The sequence below is a fragment of the Pseudophryne corroboree genome, chromosome 1, assembly GCF_028390025.1.
Source record: "Pseudophryne corroboree isolate aPseCor3 chromosome 1, aPseCor3.hap2, whole genome shotgun sequence".
Classification (NCBI taxonomy): Eukaryota; Metazoa; Chordata; class Amphibia; order Anura; family Myobatrachidae; genus Pseudophryne; species Pseudophryne corroboree.
This window is the reverse complement of record NC_086444.1, coordinates 756,226,880-756,244,509: the sequence shown is the minus strand read 5'-3', so window position 1 is coordinate 756,244,509 and position 17,630 is coordinate 756,226,880. Positions and strand designations below refer to the sequence as shown.

Genomic DNA, 17,630 nt, shown 5'->3' with positions numbered 1-17,630 from the left:
TTCTTGTGAGGCGTGAATTTCTTTCCTGGATTTTCCCAGGATTCCTGACATATGTTAACTAAATGGTCAGAGTGAGGTAAAATAAGATTTTAAACCTACCTGTAAATCTTTTTCTCGTAGTCCGTAGAGGATGCTGGGGACTCCGTAAGGACCATGGGGATAGACGGGCTCCGCAGGAGTCATGGGCACTCCAAGAAAGACTTTAGGTCTGGGTGTGCACTGGCTCCTCCCTCTATGCCCCTCCTCCAGACCTCAGTTAGAGAAACTGTGCCCAGAGGAGACGGACAGTACGAGGAAAGGATTTTTGCTAATCCAAGGGCAAGATTCATACCAGCCACACCAATCACACCGTATAACTTGTGATATACTAACCAGTTAACAGTATGAAAACAACATAGCATCAGTCCAAGACCGATGAAAACTATAACATAACCCTTATGTAAGCAAAACTATATACAAGTCTTGCAGAAGTAGTCCGCACTTGGGACGGGTGCCCAGCATCCTCTACGGACTACGAGAAAAAGATTTACCGGTAGGTTTAAAATCTTATTTTCTCTTACGTCCTAGAGGATGCTGGGGACTCTGTAAGGACCATGGGGATTATACCAAAGCTCCAAAAATGGGCGGGAGAGTGCGGATGACTCTGCAGCACCGATTGAGCAAACAGGAGGTCCTCCTAAGCCAGGGTATCAAACTTATAAAACCTCGCAAGGTGTTTGAACCCGACCAAGAAACCACTCGGCCCAGCTGTAGAGCCGAGCCCCCTCGGGCAGCCGCCCAAGAAGATCCCACCTTCCTAGTGGAATGGGCCTTGACCAATTTAGGTAACGGCAATCCAGCCGTTCCACGCTCGCTGAATCGTGTTACAGATCCAGTAAGCAATAGTCTGCTTTGAAGCAGGAGCGCCAACCTTGTTGGCTGCATACAGGACAAACAGTGCTTCTGTTTTTTTCTGACTCTAGCTGTTCTGGCTACGTAAGTCTTCAAAACCCAAACTACATCAAGGGACTCGGAATCCTCCAAGTCACGGGTAGCCACAGGCACCACAATAGGGTGGTTCATATGAAAAGATGACACCACCTTAGGCAAGAATTGAGGACGGATCCGCAATTCCGCTCTATCCATATGGAAAAAACCCAGATAGGGGCTTTTATGAGACAAAGCCGCCAATTCCGACACTCGCCTAGCCGAAGCCAAGGCTAACAACATGACCACCTTTCAAGTGAGATATTTTCACTCCACCATTTTAAGTGGTTCAAAACAGTGCGCCTTAAGGAAACTCAACACCACGTTAAGGTCCCAAGGCGCCACCGGAGGTACAAAAGGAGGCTGAATATGCAGCACTCCCTTCACAGAAGTCTGTCCTTCTGGGAGAGAAGCCAATTCTTTTTGAAAGAAATTGGATAAGGCCGAAATCTGAACCTTAATGGAGCCTAATTCTAGGCCCAAATTCACTCCAGTTTATAGGAAGTGAAGGAAAACGGCCCAGATGGAATTCTTCCGTAGGAGTATTCCTGGCCTCACACCAAGAAACATATTTTCGCCATATACGCTGATAATGTTTAGTTGTCACATCTTTCCTAGCCTTTATCAGCGTAGGAATGACCTCATCCGGAATGCCCTTTTCCGCTAGGATCCGGCGTTCAACCGCCATGCCGTCAAACGCAGCCGCGGTAAGTCTTGGAACAGACCGGGCCCCTGTTGCAACAGGTCCTGTCTTAGAGGAAGATGCCATTGATCTTCTGTGAGCATTCTCCTGCAGATCCGGATATCAGGCCCTTCGTGGCCAATCTGGAACAATGAGAATTGTCTGCACTCCTCTTTTTCTTATTATTCTCAACACCTTTGGGATGAGAGGAAGAGGAGGAAACACATAGACCGACTGGAACACCCACGGTGTCACTAGGGCGTCCACAGCTACCGTCTGAGGGTCTATTGACCTGGTGCAATATCTTTTCAACTTTTTGTTGAGGCGGGACGTCCTCATGTCTATTTGGGGCAGTCCCTACTGACTTGCAATCTGTGTGAAGACTTCTTGATGAAGTCCCCACTCCTGGATGCAGGTCGTGTCTGCTGAGGAAGACTGCTTCTTAGTTGTCCACTCCTGGAATGAACACTACTGACAGTGCGCTTACATTATTTTTCGCCCAGCGAAGAATCCTGGTGGCTTCTTGCCACTCTGCTCCTTGTGCCGCCCTGGCGGTTTACATGAGCCACTGCGGTGATGTTGTCTGATTGGATCAGCACTGGTAAGTCACGAAGCAACGTCTCCGCTTGACGAAGGGCATTGTATATGGCCCTCAGCTCCAGGACGTTGATGTGAAGACAAGTCTCTTGACTTGACCCAAGACCCTGGAAGTTTTTCTCCTGTGTGACTGCTCCCCAACCTCGGAGGCTCTCGTCCGTGGTCACCAGAATCCAGTCATGACTGCCGAACCTGCGGCCCTCTAGAAGGTGAGCACCCTCACAGGAGAGATAACCTGGCCCTGGGGGACAGGGCGATCAACTGATGAATCTGTAGATGTGATTCGGACCACTTGCCAGTAGGTCCCATTGGAAGGCTTTGTATGACGCCACCATCTTTTCCAGGACTCGAGTGCAGTAATGCACTGACACCTGTTTTGGCTTCAATAGGTTCCTGACCAGAGTCATGAGTTCCTGAGCCTTTTCTATCTGCAGATAAACCCTTTTCTGGACCGTATCCAGAATCATGCCCAAGAAAGTCAGACCAGTTGTAGGAATCAACTGCGACTTCGGGATATTGAGAAAACAGCTGTGTTGCTGTAACACCTTCAGTGAAAGTGATACTAATTGCGACATCCTGCTTGCGTAGGAGCACCATAATTTCCGCCATTACCTTGGGGAAAATCCTCGGTGGAAAACCCTGGTAATGACAACCTGTACCGCAATTCTTAGGTACGCCCGATGAGGTGGATATATGGGAACATGAAGGTATGCATCCTTTATATCCAGGGATACTATAAAATCTCCCCCTTTCTAGGCTGGCGATGACCGCTCTGAGCGATTGCACCTTGAACTTGAACCTTTTCAAGTATAGGTTCAAGGATTTTAAATGTAAAATGGGTCTGACCGAACCGTCCGGTTTCGGGACTACTAACAGGGTTGATTTACTACCCCTTCTCATGTAGAAGTAGGGGAACTTTGACCACCACCTGTTGATGATACACTTTGTGAATTGCATTTAACAGTAGCTCCCTTTCTGGGGGAGAAGCTGTTAAGGCCAATTGTTGAAACCGGCGAGGAGACACTTGTTCGAACTCCAGCTTGTAACCCTGGGAAATAATTTCTATTGCCCCGGGATCCACCTGTGAGTGAACCCAGATGTGGCTGACCAGTCGAAGACGTGCCCCCCCTGTGGCGGACTCCCTCAGCGGAGTTCCCGCATCACGCTGTGGATTTTATAGAGGCCGGGAGGACTTCTGCTCCTGGGAACTAGCTGTGGTTGGCAGCTTGTTTTCCCTGACCTTACCTCTGGCAAGAAAAGACCATCTTCGTACTCTCTTGTTTCTATATAACCGAAAGGACCGCATGTGTTAATGTGGTGCTTTCTTAGGCTGTGAGGAAATACATGGAAAAAATTTTATTCAGTTGCAGTAGTTGTGGAGACCAGGTCCGAGAGACCTTCCCCAACCAATTCCTCACCCTTGTAAGGTAAAACCTCCCTATGCCTTCTGTCCATTGCCGGGTCCATAGGACTCGTCTAGCAGAAATCGACATAGCTGTGATTTCTAGAACTCAGTAGGCCAATGTCTCTTTGAGCATTTCCCATATATAAGACAGCATCTTTAATATGACCGAGGGTCTATAAACCGGTATCCTTATCCAGGGTATTAATTTCCGTAGATAAGGTACCTACCCTTGCTGCTACAGCACTACAAACCCAAGCCGACCCTAACGCCGGGTTGAGTAAGGTACTAGATTGTGTAAATGGACTTCCAGGTAGCCTGCTGTCTGCGATCAGCAGGATCCCTGAGGGTAGCCATAATGGCAGCGCTACCTTTTTTGGATAAGCGTGTCCAAGCTTTTTTCCCTCTTGGGGAAGAGTCTTACCGTATCCTGTCCTTAGTCGGGAAAGGATACGCCCTAAGAATCCATTTTTGGGAATCTGCAGTTTCTTGTCTGGAGATTTCCAAGCCTTTTTTAATAAGTCGTTCATGAGATGGGGGAAAGTTCACCTCAGGATTCTTTACCCTATACATGTGTACCTCGTGTCAGGGACAGGGGGTTTGATATGCAAATCATCTTTTATTACAATAATCATATATTGAATACTTTGCATCATCGTAGTCGACACTGGAGTCAGAATCCGTGTCGGTATCTGTGACTATTATTTGGGATAGTGGGCGCTTTTGAGACCCTGAAGGCCCCTGCGACATAGGGACAGACATGGGTTGACTCCCTGGCTTTTCCTTCTCATCTTTTGTGCAATAAATTTACATTAGCACTTAAAATATTCCACATATCCATCCAGTCAGGTGTCGGCGTTGTCGACGGAGAAACCACATTCATTTATTCCCCCTCCTCCCTAGGAGAGCCTTTTACCTCACACGCGTACCGACACACCACAGACTCAGGGAATCCTCTTATCTGAAGACAGTTCCCCCACAAGGCCCTTTGGAGAGACAGAGAGAGAGTATGCCAGCACACACCCCAGCGCTATATGACCCAGGAAAAAACACAATAAACATATGTTTACCCAGTAGCGCTGTGTATAAATGTATATACGCGCCTAATTATGTGCCCCCCCCCCCCTCTTCTCTAAAACCCTCTTTAACCGTGGTATAAGCAGGGGAGAGTCCGGGGAGCTTTCTCTCAGCTGTGCTGTGGAGAAAATAGCGCTGGTGAGTGCTGAGGTAGAAGCCCCGCCCCCTCGGCGGCGGGCTGCTGTCCCGCTCAAATATACTGAAAACTGGTGGGGGCTCTTATATATATATATATATATATATATACAGTGGCCAGCTGTATATATACTATTTTTGCCAGAAAAGAGGTTTATATGCTGCCCAGGGCCCCCCCCCCTCCTGCGCCCTGCACCCTTACAGTGACTGCCGTGTGTGAGGTGTATGGGAGCAATGGCGCACAGCTTCACCGCTGTGCGTTACCTCAGTGAAGATCATGAAGTCTTCTGCCGCCTCTGAAGTCTTCTTTTCTTCTCATACTCACCCGGCTTCTATCTTCCGGCTCTGTGAGGAGGACGGCGGCGCGGCTCCGGGACGAACTCCAGGGTGAGACCTGTGTTCTGACTCCCTCTGGAGCTAATGGTGTCCAGTAGCCTAAGAAGCAGAGCCTTGAAACTCACAGAAGTAGGTCTGCTTCTCTCCCCTCAGTCCCTCGATGCAGGGAGTCTGTTGCCAGCAGGCTCCCTGAAAACAAAAAACCTAACAAAAATACTTTCTGTCAGAAAGCTCAGGAGAGCTCTCTGAAAAGCACCCAGTCTCCACTGGCACAGTATCAAACTGAGGTCTGGAGGAGGGGCATAGAGGGAGGAGCCAGTGCACGCCCAGACCTAAAGTCTTTCTTGGAGTGCCCATGTCTCCTGCGGAGCCCGTCTATCCCCATGGTCCTTACGGAGTCCCCAGCATCCTCTAGGACAGAGGTTCTCAAACTCGGTCCTCGGGGCCCACACAGTGCATGTTTTGCAGGTCTCCTCACAGAATCGCAAGTGAAATAATTAGCTCCACCTGTGGACCTTTTAAAATGTGTCAGTGAGTAATTAATACACCTGTGCACCTGCTGGGTTACCTGCAAAACATGCACTGTGTGGGCTCCCGAGGACCGAGTTTGAGAACCTCTGCTCTAGGACGTAAGAGAAAACTTGTTTAACCACTTTCTGACATTTAAAGCTGTACGGTTTCTTAGAGGCAGTATCAGGCTCTTGATCATCAGTAATTTGAAGAATTATCCTGATAGCCTCCAACAAGTCAGGAACATCCACCTGTGAAACAGAGTCCCCATCAGTATCAGTGTCTGTGGGGTCAGTATATACGCCAACCTAATCAGACGAGGTGTCTGGGACGTTGGTGGATTGTGAGGAAGTACTATCCTGCTTAGAGGATCTCGACGGTGAGATTTCTGTTTAGTCAGTGATTGGTTCAATTGCTGTAACTGAGTGGACAGTTGATCTGCCCATGGCGGAATAACCGCAGGGACCATAAGCGGTTGCACTAGCACAGGAGGTCCGATAGGGGGCGTAAGTCTAGTTACCAGCGTATTCAATAACGTGAAGAAAATAGCCCAAGGTGGGTCATTATGCACCCCCGTTGCTACGGTCCCACTGGGGGTAGGGAACCCCCAGAACCTGAACATTCTGCTGCAATGTTTTCCTCTAATGTGTCTGCAGGATCATCACCTCGCAATGTGGGATCGGCCCCAGCTCCGTCGCCTCTTGTAGCTGACATGTCTGAAAGCTCAAAGCAAGGCAACCCAGTACAATATCAGCAGCACCCCACCTGACAAGAACCCCCCGTGTAGTACAACAGAGAGTTCCAGAGGTATATGGTGACTAAAAATCACAGAGAAAAATACACAATAAGTATATCTTGTGAAATACCTATATTAAGTAATAATCCTGACGCACTTAGCCCCCTCAGGTTACAGAATTTAGGGATAGCAATCTGAGTGAGATACACAAAATGGAGGTCACACAGCAGCTATATGCACACACACAGTCACACTGTACAATGCAGAAATGATGACAGGCAATAAAACTGCACTGGACTAGCAATACAGAGTAATACTAAGTATAGCTATACACTCAATAGATATAACAATGCACAGTAAAGACTCGATGTATATCATAGGGTACTTGTACCAAATAACCCTGACTAAATGCACTTTTTCTTAACTAACACTGTCAACAGACATGTAGAATACTTAAGTGTCCTGTAAAATGCACAGCGCTGACATGCAGGCGGCTTTACAGAGGAGGATTTGCCCAAACAGTCCCAGGATCAGCTCAGCTTGACCTAATGGCGCTGACAGGGAGTGAGGGAGGGAGAGAAATATGCAGCTCCAGGGTGGGAACATTTACTCTAAATGGCGCCCTGTGGCTGGGGGAGGGGCTACAGGTCAGAGCCTTATCCCCTTGCTGGACTTCACCCCCATGTACTGTGGGCCTTAGCAAACTGATTTTTGAGAGAATCCGACCTGTGCCCTTGCCCTGGTGGTCTAGTGAGGTGCCCTGTACTTCCACAGTGTCCACGCCAGCACGCCTCCCACCGGCGGCGCCGGATCGCGGTTTACAACGGGTCCCGTCTGGGGGACCCACGTACCTCCTCCCTGAATGCAGCCACGTGATACTGGAGAGCTGCGGTGGTGTGTGTGCCTGACTGAAGAAAACCGGAGCCTCCACTGTAAGTACCCGGTAACCAGGGTGCGGGAGTATACAGTGCCGCTGGGGGAGGTGATGGAGCTGCAGCAGGAGATGTATGACTGACATCTAACACTCACAGTGTCTCTGCTGCAGCCCTTGAAGTCTTCATTTTTCACTTAAAAAAGATCTTATGAGGGCTGCTGGAGCAGCCCACCTGTTGTATGCCTGCACTGCATGGCACCAACTACAAAACTGAGCTCCTGTGCACGGAGGCAGGTTTATAGAGGAGGCGGCGCTATGCATTTTGGGAACAGTCAATGCTTTTGGCCTGTTGGTGCCTCGGATCAAGATCCTACTCTACACATCAATGTCATTCCCTGTGGAGCCCAGTGTACCCAGCTGCAGAAATACACAATAAGTATAGCCTGTGAAATACCTATATCAAACAATAAACCTGACGCACTTAGCCCTACTCAGGGTACAGAGTGAGATACACGAAGTAGAAATCACACAGCAGCTATATGCAGACACACACACACACACACACACACACACAGTTACATGTACAATGCAGAAATTATGACAAACAATAAAACTGCACTGGACTAGCAATACTAAGTAATACTAAGTAAAGCTAAATAGGCTAATAGATATATCAATGAACGGTAAAGACTGGATGTATATCATAGGGTACTTGTACTACATAACCCTGAAGTAATGCACTGTTTCTTAACTAACACTGTCACCAGACATGTAGAATATTTAAGTGTCCTGTAAAATGCACAGCGCTGGCGATCAGGCGGCTTTACAGAGGAGGCTTTGCCCATACAGTCCCAGGATCAGCTCAGCATGTGAAGATGGCGCCCAAACGCTGAGAGGGAGTGAGGGAGAGAGAGATGCAGCTCCAGGGCGGGAACATTTACTGTAAATGGCGCCCTGTGGCTGGGGGAGGGGCTACAGGTCAGAGCCTTATCCCCTTGCTGGACTTCACCACCAGGTACCGCGGGCCATAGTAAAAACGTATTTTAGTGAAATCGACCTGTGTCCCTGCTCTGGTGGTCTAGTGGGTCCCTGTACCAACACAGTTTCCATGCCAGCACGTGCAGCCCGCCTCCTCATGGCCGCGTCGGATCGCGATTTCCAGCGGATCCCGTCTGGGGGACCCTCTTACCTCCTCCCTAGATGCGACCACGTGATCCCGGAGAGCTGCAGTGAGAATGTGTGCCTGACCTGCCAAACTGGAGCCCTCCGCTGTAAGTACCCGGCAACCAGGGCGCGGGAGTATACAGCACCGCCGGGGGAGGTGATGGAGCTGCAGCAGATGTCAGAATGACATCTAGCACTGAGAGTGCCTCTGCTGCAGCCCCTGAAGTCTTCTATCTTCACTTAAAAAAGCTCTTTTCAGGGCTGCTGGAGCAGCCCTGCCTGTTAGCTGCCTGTACTGCAGGCACCAACTTACAAACTGAGCTCCTGTGCACGGTGGCTGGGATATAGAGGAGGCGGCGCTGAGCATCTTGGGAACAGTCAAAGCTTTTAGCCTGTTGGTGTCTCGGATCAAGATCCTACTCTACACCCCAATGTTATCCCTGTGGAACCCAGTGTACCCCGCTGCAGAAAAGTTCATTATTATGTGGCAATTTTATACTATACTATTCTTGGTCACTTTAAAAGGGTCTGCGTAACAGCTTACCTGCCCAAAATGTGGTTCTGTGATTTTTGCATAGGTTCTAGGCCTGCACTGGAGCTTACATGTTCTGGTTAGGGTTATGGGTACAGGCTCGGACTGGCCCACAGGGGTACAGGGGAAACCACCGGTAGGCCCCACTGCCTGGGGGGCCCTCCTCCTCTAGGGATCAGGTTCTACACTGTGCACTTGAATTATATATTATACATATGTTACCTTATACTGCAGAGGATTATGTTGTATTCTCTACAGTACATTGCTGTCATTAATCTGGCGCATTATCATGCATGCACTAGCATTAATTACTATATAAATTATCATCAAGGAGTCCAGACCAGGTACTCTATAATGGTTAGCCAAACCTCTGTGGTGGCTGGCCACACCCCCTTTGGAGGCTGGCCACACCTCTAAGCATGGGCCTCTACCACTGCATAACCCCGGTGGGCCCTTCATGCTCCAGTCCAACACTGTATGGGTATGTACTCAGCTTACTGCTCCTATGGTTTCCCATGTGTCAGGCTTTACAGGGTCAATATAGCAGAACTGAGAGATGTGTTGTATAAATGTAAAAGCATGTAACATTTTTCTATTCATGCCATAATAAATAAAAGTTGATATTTTGCACAAAGTAAAAATTGTAGAGTTATTTGTGGAACAGATTTTATAACTGATCCCCCAGGAGTGCAAGTTTCCTGGAGGCCCATACTACTCCCAGCAGTCATTTTCTTCCTTTTGTCTGAGGCTTTATAGAAAGGAGAAAGCTATGGAAAGATGAAAAATCTCCTGAGGCTTCGGTTATATAAATGTGTATAAACACAGGACATGATTCATGCTTGGACGTAAAACAAAAAAGCACACAACTGGGCAAAACCATGTTGAATACCTCCCAACATTTGGATTGTTGCAGTCGGGAACCCCGTGTGTGTAGGAGGCGTGCTTAAATGAAAAGGGGCATGGCCTCATACCCGTTAGGCCATGCCCCCTGTATGCTGTTTTAGGGACGTGCCCACATGTCACACCACCATTTTACATCATGCTTGGGGTGAGCCCAGCTGCTGGGCTGCCCTCAGTCCTCTGCCTGCATTAAATGGATGCCGGCTGTATACCCGCGGCATCCATTCAGCTTGGGTGCCTGGAGGGGGATACCCATTGATTTAGGGGGTCCCCACTCCTCCAGGGAACAACCTATATAAAAGTGTCCCCCGGCTGTGGCATTATCTCTCTGGCTAGTGGAGCCCGGTGCTGGGTTTTTTTTTTAAATTCAATAATTTTTTATTAGAATTTTCAGGTTTTCATGAACATTTCACACAAAAACAAACTTAACATTACATACACACCCAATATGCACAAAACAACTGCACATATATAGGGCACATGGTACATCATTTGTATATAATATCTCCTATATCACATATTCTCAAATGGACTATTTTTGAGAGTGTCACATCCCAAACATAACATTTCCAAAACAGACACGAGCATACTAGAACAAGCACAGTAGAGCTCACTATACCTCTGCAAGGCCGGCCGCGGGGCAACTACCCCCAAAATATACCAGGACAAAGTAAGGAGAAAGGCACAAGGCTGGATTTTATGTATCCTTGAAATATTTAGACTCTATCCACCTGCCCCAAATTGTACACCATTTCCTCTCCACCTTCCTCGCCAGGAACACAAATTTTTCGTGTGCGACAGTTTCATTGACCAAGGCTATCCAGGCCTTAACTGTCGGGGCCTCACCTGCCAGCCACAGCCGGGCTATACAAACTCTGGCTAAAGCGCATAGGTTGATAACGTATCGTCTGCTAGGTGGGTCTAAAGCTTCCTCGTCCACTATCAACAGGGTACAAAGAGCAGGTGTGCATATGGAGGAGGGGACCCCCGTATCACATATAGTGCGTATGACAGCCATCCAGAATCGAGACACGCCAGGGCACACCCAGAGTAGATGCCAGAAATCAGCACACGTGGTTCCACACTTAGGGCATTGGGAGCTGTGAGACCCCCCAATATGTGCTAACCTCACCGGGGTCATATATACTCTATGCAAGATATATAGTTGTATTTGCTGGTACCTGACAGAGGAAGTGGAGATCCGATGGGCTCCCATAGTGGTACTCCATGCATCATCCGACAATATACCCACATCCGATTCCCACTTTCCCCGGAGAGTAGTTAGAGGATCCGCATGATGTAGCTGCAGAATACGACCATATATCTTAGAGACCAAGTGACCCGAGTCCAGCGTCTGCAACATTAATTTGACAGGGGAGTCAACGAGGATCGGAGGGCCACCTGGGAATTGGGTAGCCAAAGCGTGTCTCAGCTGAAGGAATCGATAAAAGAACCCCGAGGGGATATTATGTGCCTGTTGAAGTTGTTGAAATGAGGTAAGGGTCCCGTCACTATATACATGTCCTAAGGAGTGTATTCCCCAACTACCCCACACTTCCCTAACCTGAAGGTGACATAGTTCCGGTAACCCGTACGCGTTATCCAGTGGGGTATCAGGATCAATACCATGGCCTCGCATCACAGAGTGCACCAATTTCCATATCAGGATGGATTGTTTAATCAGTGGCAATGTGGACATTTTGACGCTACCACACAGGAGCAGCTGCAATGGGGAGCCCCCAGGGTAGTCATGGTGCAACATCAGTGAGTGCAAAGCCAGGGCATCATGGTCGGTAATCCACTCCCAGATATGCGCTAGCTGCGCCGCATAATTATAAAAGCGGAAGTTGGGGAGGGCCAAACCCCCCATGTCCCGTGACCTGGTCAAAGCATCCAGTCGCAAACGTGCCCGCTTACTAGCCCACACCAGGGAGGAAAGCAACCCATTTATTTGTTTAAAAATCTTCAGCGGGATATAAACGGGAGATTGTTGGAGAACATACAGAAGTTTGGGCTGGAAGACCATTTTTACCATATTTACCCTCCCTGTGACTGTTAAGGGTAGTTTCCCCCATACCTTCACCCGACTACGGAGATACGTTATTTGTGGAGTGATATTTAGGGAGGAGAACTTTTGAGGATCATTAGACACCCAGATGCCCAAGTATTTGAATGAGTCCACCCACCGCAACGGAAGAGCCACCAGTGGGGAAGCAGGAACCTCCCCCCGGAGTGGGATAATAAAGGATTTCTCCCAATTAATCAGGAGCCCAGAGTATCGCCCGAACTCAACAATAATTCCCAAGATCCTAGGCATAGACTCAGCATAGCGATCCACGAATAGCAAAACGTCATCGGCATACAATGTCACCCTGTCCTCGCGGGCACCCACCCTGAAGCCAGTGATCCCCGCGTCCGCCCTCAAGAGGCACGCAAGGGGCTCAATGGCCATAGCAAATAGAGCAGGGGACAGTGGGTAACCCTGTCGCGTACCCCTAGATAAAGGAAAGGAATGAGATACGAAACCATTAACTGCCACTCTCGCCGAGGAAGAGGAATACATCAATTGAACATATTTAATGAAGTTTGGGCCTATACCGAATCTACGCATAACTTCCCACAAATAAGCCCATTCTACGGAATCAAAAGCTTAGCGGCGTCCAACGAAACGACTATGGAGGAGGTGGGGTCCTTACAGGGGAGGTGTAGATGAGTAAACAGACGTCTAAGATTAATGGATGTCGACTTATTGGGCATAAATCCCGTCTGGTCCGGATGTATAATGTGAGATATGACTGTATTTAATCTGCCAGCCAGAACCTTAGCCAATATTTTAATATCAGTGGGTAAGAGGGATATAGGGCGATAGGACTCAACTCTCCTAATATCCTTATCTGGTTTAGGGAGAACCACAATCAATGCTTCCGCCATAGATGGAGGGAGAGACTCCTGTGCAAAAATTTGGCCGTACAACTCTAGAAGGCGAGGGACAAAAAAAAACAGATGATGCCCATAGATCTCTGAAGGTATGCCATCCATGCCGGAGGCTTTACCACTAGGGGAGGCCTTAATAGCAGCCATAATCTCATCAGATGAGATAGGCGCCTCCAGCAGATCACAAGCCTCGCTGGATAGGGTGGGGAAGGAAACAGCGTCCAAATAATCGTTGAGATGCAACTGTGTGCACTCCAGTTTAGATTTATACAAGCGACTATAATAGGACACAAATTCAGCCGCCATTTGTGGGGTCTGAGTTAGGGAAATGCCATCAGAATTTAAAATCTCAACCACTACACTAGTAGGTTTGTCACCCCGGGCCAGGGAGGCCAAGTACGCCCCCGGCTTATCACCCGTAGCGTAAAATGTATGGGAGGAGAAAAGGAGTCTATGCTGAGTCTTCTCCATTAGATAATCCTTCCATTCTCTCTGAGCCGATAACAAGGCTAACTTAGAACTATTTAAGGAATCCTGCAAGTATTGCAATTCTGCGGCGACACTCTGGGCCTCCAACACCATCTCCCATTGCTTATAAAAGGACTTCAAGTTAGCTACCCGTTTAATCAAACTCCCTCGCAGAAAGGCCTTAAACGTGTCCCATAGAATAGAGATAGCAGTTCCGGCACTATTTAACTCAAAGAATTCCCGCCATGCGGCCACCAGGTCAGAGCCGTCCCCCATGTGGACGAGCCAGAATGGGTTAAATTTCCATACAGCCTGGCCCCTAGAACAATTAAAATCTAAAGTAAGAGTCAAAGGGGAGTGATCTGATATACCCCTAGTTTCATATCTAATATCGCCCACCCGGGGAACCATGTCGCTCGAGAGGAGGGCCAGGTCAATCCCGGAGAACGAAGAATGGGAGTGAGAGAAACGGGAGTATTGTCTAAGAGACGGGTGTCTCAATCTCCAAGGATCGACCAGGCCCAACCCCGACACCACATTAGCAAAAGAGATATTCCCAGGGCATGCAGTCGACGGAGACCTAGACAGCCTGCCCATCGCCGCGTCTAGCACATTATTAAAATCCCCGAGGCAAATAACCGATATCCCGGGGGAAGAGGCCATGAACCCGGCAGCCCTCTTAAGAACATCAGGGGAATAGGAAGGGGGCACATAAACCGTCAGAAGGAGGACAGGGACGTAAAATAATTTACATTTCAGAAACACATATCTCCCCCATGGATCCGTCTGCACAGATTCCAGCACGAAGGGGACGGTCCGCTTAATAAGGACTGAAACTCCACGAGAGGCAGAAGTGTACGTGGAATGGTACGCCCATCCCACCCATGGCCTTTTTAGCGAAAGAATCTTATTCCCCACCAAGTGTGTTTCCATAAGGCAGACCACATCAGCGGCACAAGTTTTAATCTGTCGGAGTACCAAGGACCTCTTAACTTTGTCACTGAGACCCCGCACATTCCACAATAACACTTTAATCCCAGCCATAATGCATCAAAAGTAAAATAAATGCAGCACCCCGCGGCCAGCCAAATCCACCATGCTTATGTTCAGTTACCAGATACCAATACTCAGATAGTACAACAATGAACCATGTCCACTCACACCATACATCTCCACACACAGTAAAACCATAACCCAGAACCCTCCCCCGCCCCCCCTCCCTGTATACCACCCCCAACTTGCAGCATACTTGGATCCCAAAACTAAACACAAGTACCCAAATTCAAATATACAACCTTCGTAGCACCATTAAGTGGTGCAAGTATACCCTGATCGGGGCCAAGAATACAATGACTCTCGGGAGAACAGAGATAGCCTCCAGCCACCAACCCCCCCCCCCCCGAACAATATAGGAGGGGAAATCATAGACATCCACCCCCTGGGTCCGTGCATACCCAAAACAAAACAAGCATACACGTATAGTAAAGAGCCAAATATATCGAACCGCAAGCGCAACCCCCCCCCCACCCCAGAGGTAACAGGGGATAATAGAAACTCTAAGGCCTACCCGAAGCGTCAAAGTAGGCAAACGAGTAGTCACTCGACCTGTTGTACCTGCGAGAGCAGAGTAAGGTAACTAGGATACTGGGATATAGAGGACAATGACCCCAGTCCAACACTCCCGCAGCCTATTGCCGCACATTAAGTAACACGCATGTACAGCCCACATAATTAATAACAAGAGGAGCACACAAGGAGAGAAAAAAGACATGACTAAAGCAAACAGGGTAGAATTAGCATCAGGGTTAGGCCGGAGACTCAGGGATCTGCAAGGGCACGCCTCGCCGGGAATCGTCTATCCAGCCACGCCGTGGCCTCACGGGGAGTCGTGAAAAACTTTGTTTCTCCATCAGCCACTACTCGCAACTTAGATGGGAAGAGCATGGCATACAGCAGGTCAAGTTCACGGAGCCTCCTCTTAACAGACAGGAACTGAGCCCTATCCTTTTGTACATCCACGGCAAAGTCAGGGAAAACCGATATGGGCGATCCATTCCACTTCAAAGGGCCCTTAGTGCGGGCCAGCCGTAGGACTGTGTCGCGGTCCCGGAAATGGAGGAACTTAGCAATAAAGGTGCGAGGTGGAGCCCCCGGAGGCAGCGGGCGCATCGGAACTCTATGGGCCCGTTCTACGGTAAAGTAAGGTGAGAATTCCTCAGATCCAAAAGCATCACGAAGCCATTTTACAAGAAATTCTTCAGGAGTTGAACCCTCCTCCTTTTCCGGCAGGCCAACAAAATGGACGTTATTGCGCCGCAAGCGCCCCTCCATATCCGTCAGTTTTTTGCGCACCTCGGTCATTTGAGATTCCAAAGCATCAGTGCGGCGACCCAGCGGGCCGACAGAGTCTTCAACATTGGATATACGGGTCTCAGCCTCGCCCACTCGTTCTCTCACTCGTTGAAGGTACTGATGGATAATGGACAGATCAGACTGCACTTGCCAAATCTTGTCTGCCAGACGCGTCTCGCTGGCAGTCACCGCATCTAATACTGTCTGCAGAGTAGCATCCGGATGGTCTGAGGAAGCGGAACTATACGCAGCAGATTCAGATCCAGCATTCTCACCCCCCCGCTGCTGATTGCCAGGATTCCGGACAAACTTATCCATTGCGCCCGCCGCCGCATTACTTTGGCGGCCGCGCACCCCGGTGCTGGTTTTAAAAATACGGGGGACCCCTAAATCTTTTGTCCCCCATATTTTTGGAACCAGGACCGGACGCAGAGCCTGGTGCTGGTTGTATAAATATGGGGGGACCCTACGCATTCCCCCCCTGTATTTTTACAACCAGGGCCGGCTCAATGAGCCAGAGGCTGGTTATACATAGGAGGGGGGACCCCACGCAATTTTTTTTTATCATTTTTAAGCTAAACAGACCCTTTTCCACAGATAAGCTTGCATGGATCTCACGGATTCGTGCATGACTATCTGAACACGCCAGCAAAAAGCAGGTGTATTTGAAAGCTCATTTTTTTTACAAATTCTATGCTTTCCCGGCAGTGTTTGGCAATTGTCGGCAGTGATTGAGAATACAAATTCTTAGTAAATTACCGTTTTGTATCAAATAACAGCCGTGTTTGACCGATGGTCTATTGATTCGTATTTGTGTGTTCAGCAGTGTATCTCAATACGAATAGCCCCAACACTGCCGAGATTTGTGTTTAGTAAATTCCCGTGTTGACACTTAGAAAAAAAAAAAAAAACCTCGGACAAAATCGGGACTTTAGTAAATATACCCCCAGGTGCAATGCAGACTTGAATTTAGCCAGCCACAGAACCTGTGTAATTCATGTGTCCCCGATTAAATAGACATTATTGCAAGCCTAGTAATAGATCCTGCCCTACAGCCCAATGCTTAGGCAGTTGCCTCACTAGCCTAAGGCTGGGGCCACACATAGCAGCCAAGCAGGTCCCGCTGAATGGGACCCACTTGGCCGGGAGGGGGTTCTGTGTGCACACGGATCCTGTTCTGCGGGATGCCGCAGAACAGGATCCGGCCAGTGACACACGGGATTTCATAGAACACAGTGTGGCGCAGCTGCACTGTGTGAACACATACATTGAAAAGCATGTGCTCATACGGAAATCCCGTCTTCCTGCCGTCCGGCCCAACCGCGATCTGCCAGCGGCGGGACTGCTGCAGATGTGTGGGCGCCTGCATAGGTGCCCATGTGCAGTCTCCTTGCGGCCAAGCCGCTGAATGATGCCCGCTTGGCCGCTATGTGTGGCCATAGCCTTACCTTTCAATTTGCCCCATGACAAAGTACAGTATGTTTAGAATTGATGTGGACACCATGAGCACAGTTCCAAATGGGTTTATGGATTTATTTGTACAGTTTTGTTTGACCATGGCTGATCTTATCAATGTGGCAAGTAAAGCTCACAGAAACACACTCAAGCTGAAGCAAGGTTGTAGGAAGGCAGTTTGCTAGAAATTTTACGGATTATTTAGAAAATATAGAAAACAAAGTGAAATTACGTGTAAATTATAAAAAAAAATCTGTATGTAAAAAAAGAAGAAAGAGAAAATAAAATACATTACCTGCATAATTGAAGGGCGAACTTTCTATTAAAAAAGAAGAAAGAAAGAAAAATGAGAAAGAAAAGCCTGGGGTTATTATTCCTGTAAAGAAACAGCTTCTGTGGGTATCATGAATGTGTCACATTACGCAGTTCCTGACAGTACATGACTAAATACCCTGAAATAAAAATATTGGGAAACTAGGTATATCCAGCATCATAAATCGAAAACAGATA

At 48.4% G+C, this 17,630-nt stretch overlaps 1 protein-coding gene across 3 annotated transcripts in view; it reads right to left on the bottom strand.

Moving 5' to 3' along the window:
* HERC3 (HECT and RLD domain containing E3 ubiquitin protein ligase 3) overlaps positions 1 to 17,630 on the bottom strand; it is a 274,861-nt gene that overhangs the window by 55,444 nt on the left and 201,787 nt on the right. For 2 of the 3 annotated variants that reach the window (XM_063917111.1, XM_063917130.1), the window contains exon 16: positions 17,416 to 17,439. The exons of the other annotated variant lie outside the window; for it this stretch is intronic. In XM_063917111.1, the coding sequence (XP_063773181.1) occupies positions 17,416 to 17,439 (24 nt within the window). The remainder of the gene's footprint in view (positions 1 to 17,415; positions 17,440 to 17,630) is intronic. 3 annotated transcript variants of the gene reach the window in all.